General features: G+C 57.5%; 2 protein-coding genes across 2 annotated transcripts in view; both read right to left on the reverse strand.

Moving 5' to 3' along the window:
- The window catches only part of SPRG_21790 (hypothetical protein), a gene marked incomplete at both ends in the record, with an annotated part of 2,747 nt that extends 562 nt beyond the window's left edge, over window positions 1–2,185 (reverse strand). The window contains 6 exons of the mRNA XM_012356012.1: window positions 48–220; window positions 273–474; window positions 523–842; window positions 899–1,065; window positions 1,117–1,217; window positions 1,265–2,185. Coding sequence (XP_012211402.1) covers window positions 48–220; window positions 273–474; window positions 523–842; window positions 899–1,065; window positions 1,117–1,217; window positions 1,265–2,185 — 1,884 coding nt within the window. The remainder of the gene's footprint in view (window positions 1–47; window positions 221–272; window positions 475–522; window positions 843–898; window positions 1,066–1,116; window positions 1,218–1,264) is intronic.
- Window positions 2,186–2,949: 764 nt separating this feature from the next.
- Window positions 2,950–3,129, reverse strand: SPRG_16678 (hypothetical protein; the record flags this gene model as incomplete). Its single annotated transcript, XM_012356013.1, has 1 exon — window positions 2,950–3,129. One exon carries the CDS (start codon window positions 3,127–3,129, stop codon window positions 2,950–2,952), a length of 180 nt encoding a protein of 59 aa, XP_012211403.1.
- Between the last annotated feature and the right edge of the window lie 29 nt (window positions 3,130–3,158).

Consider the following 3,158-nt stretch of genomic DNA (forward strand, 5'->3'; position numbering starts at 1 on the left):
AGGTTGCCGTACTGGATGTTGTACAGAATCGTCTCGTTGAAGAGGACCGTGTCCTGGGGCACGATCCCAATCGCCTTGCGCAGCGACAGCTGCGTCACGGCCGAGACGTCTTGGTTGTGCACGAGCACGCGCCCACTCGTCGTGTCGTAAAAGCGGAAGAGCAGTCGCGAAATGGTCGTTTTGCCCGAGCCTGTCTCGCCCACAAGCGCCGTCGTCGTCCCTATGCATATATCAATGAGTCTCTTCCGTGCATTTCAGTCGATAGTCTAGACCGGCGGGAATGACAAAGTTGAGGTCCTTGAGACCGCTGCCGAGCGGCGCGTCCGGGTAGTCGAAATGCACATGCTGAAACTCGACCGAGATGCCGTTGCGGTGCGCGTCATAATCGAGCAGGAGCTTGGGCGCGTGCGGCGCGTCGACAATGTCCGGGTCGACGTTAAGGAGCTCGCTGAGCTTTTGCATGTCGACAATGGCCTACAAAAAAACCCTTGAAAAATACGAGCCGAGGATCGAAGCCCGTACGTTGATCATCATGTTGTAGAGGGACCCGAGAAAGTAAAGCGGCGAAAAGAGGTTCTGGAGGTACACTGTGATGGCGACGAACGCACCGAGGTCGACGCCGCGGCCGTCCTGCTCGATCACATGCGGGATTGCGAGCGCGAGGCAGGCAAGAATCGTGGCTTGGATGATGCCCGTTTGGCTAATGTTGAGCACGGACAACGACGCTTGGACGCTGACGCTGAAACTTTGATACTTTTGGATCGCGCCCGAGTAGAGGTCGATCTCGTGCTTCTCGTTGGTAAAGTACTTGATGGTCTCGTAGTTGATGAGCGCGTCGGTGGCTACGCGAAAGGGCGTGTTTTTAGCCGCCACGTCTTGATCGATTGAGTCGAAGTACCCTTGTCGTGGTACTCGTTGTCGTGCTTGGTCGACTGCTGCCGAAACTTCTTGCGCCACAGCGTGATGGCGATCGTCACGTAGGCGTAAAACACCAAACTCAAAAACGAGACGTACGACATGGTCGCGAGCTGGAAGTGTGTCGCAAAGATGATCATGACCACGACGCTAGTTCAAGCATGTCATATGTACAAGTTGTCCTATATAGAAAAGACACACCTCTCGAGGATCGTTGGCAAGAGGTAGAGGAACATATACGAGACGACGCTGTTGGCCGACTCGACGCCGCGGTCCATCGAGCGCAGCACGTCGCCCAGTTTCTAGTTGAATCATGAGTGTCCAAAACTATCAAGTTGATATTTTTCACCTTTTTCAGATGCCAGTCGAGCGAGAGCGAGTGCAAGTGTTCGTACGTCATGGTGGAAATCTCCACGTAAGCGGTCTGCTTGACGCGGAGGTACACGATCGACTTGACCTCGTCGAGCGTCTTGGAGAAGAAGACGCTGGTGCAGTAGCACGAGACGCCGATGAGCGCGCCGCGCACGTCTTTCGCGACGAGAGCGTTTGTTGCTTGGGCCATAAACATGGGCGCGTACAAGTTGAGGAGCTTCGAGCCGCCGAGGAGGAAGTACGTGCTCACAGCGCGGACGCGGTGGCCAAAGCCGTGCGGCCAAAAGTACGGGCGCAGCACGAGCAGCATCTTGACGAACGAGATACCTTTCGTCGGCGTCGCATCTGCAGGCGACGACGAGCTCTCGAGGTCGACGACGACGGCCGCGGCCTCGCGCGCCTGGCGCACCTTCTTCGCGTGCACTTGGTACAGAAGCACGCCTTCAAAGACGGAAAACATGAGCGGGAGGATGATAAAGATGTTGGCGCGATCCAAGCCGTTGGCGAGAAGCGTCGCCTGCGGCAGCGCGTCGAGCGCAAAGGCGTCCGTGCCCAGGACAACGACGAGCCCGAGGACCGCGATCTCGGCGAGGTAGACAAACCATTTGGAGAAGAGCCCAAGCAGGATGAGCAGCACCTTGACGGCCGTCGCTAGAATGGGCAGCTGTTCGTAGCGCCATGCGGGCGCGCCCGTCGCCGCAAAGGCGGTGAGCGTCAACGACGACATTTGCGAGAGGAGCACGAGCACATCGAGCACCATGACGACGAGGAGGAAGTTGGCCATCCAGCCGAGGCGCGTCTTGGTCGAGGACATCGGGCCTTGCTTGCGCCAGATGGAGCGGTGGGCGATCTTGCGCGCGGCCGGCGACGGCAGCAGCGGCGCCTTCTCGTTGCTCATGACGACGGTGCGAATTCCGATTTGCGGATCGCAGCAAAGTTCGAAGTCGAAGCGCACACAAGCGAAGTTCGAATTTAGAACACCCAATCCGAAGACGACGTTGCGATCCGAATTCGGGAAGGGCAATTCGCACCTGCCCGGCTTTGCTACTCACAACAACGACAACACGCCGTCGTACAGTGTACCTGGGTCATTGCATGTGACGTGCGCTGCAGCGAAGTCGCAGGCCATCGCGTGGTGGAGCTAGTACGACCAAGGCCCTCGTTTGTTCCTTTTGTATTGCGTCATTTATGCATCGGCATGACCAGCTATTCATGAGGCGTCGCCTTGGCTTGACACGTCACTGGGTACGAGCCTTGCAAGCTAATACGAGACAGTTGAAGCACGCGTGGCAATCGTGGTGCAATACGGGCCATGAAGCAGCCACCGTAGCGACCGTACAACGAGATATTCGGCCGTGGAGCGCTGGGCAGCAAGTATTAGCAAGTGCCTTCGGACTTTCGGGCTAGCGTCGCGGCCTTAATGGCCAGTGACTCGGGCGTACAACTAGGCCCTTCCTCGTCCAAGCTCGCAACGATGTCGAGTCACTTGCCGTCAAGACCGCGAATGGTCCCACGGATTGGTGGCCGAGACGTTGAAGCTTGGAATGGGACGGGAAAAGCAGACAGGCCCTTCGATACGTCCGACGACAACGTTATCAGCTCCAGGAATACTACACGTGGTTTAGAGGGTGTGTCTACTTGTTAGTTAGTTAATCATCATCGTTAATCGTGCGTGACGGCAATCTCCTTTTTGGATTTGAGGAGCGCCAGCGCCGCCTTCTTCTTTTCTTGGCGCAGCTTGCGGTGGTCGGACGCCAGCAGCCGCGGCTTCCCGTCCGTCGTCTTCTTGGCCTTCTTGGCCGCCGGCTTTTCGTCGTCCGAGCTATCGAACGCCGCGCCCATGTCGATATGGGCCGTCACCGGCACCTTGG

Source organism: Saprolegnia parasitica (assembly GCF_000151545.1).
Source record: "Saprolegnia parasitica CBS 223.65 unplaced genomic scaffold supercont2.354, whole genome shotgun sequence".
In the NCBI taxonomy this organism is placed as follows: domain Eukaryota; phylum Oomycota; class Saprolegniomycetes; order Saprolegniales; family Saprolegniaceae; genus Saprolegnia; species Saprolegnia parasitica.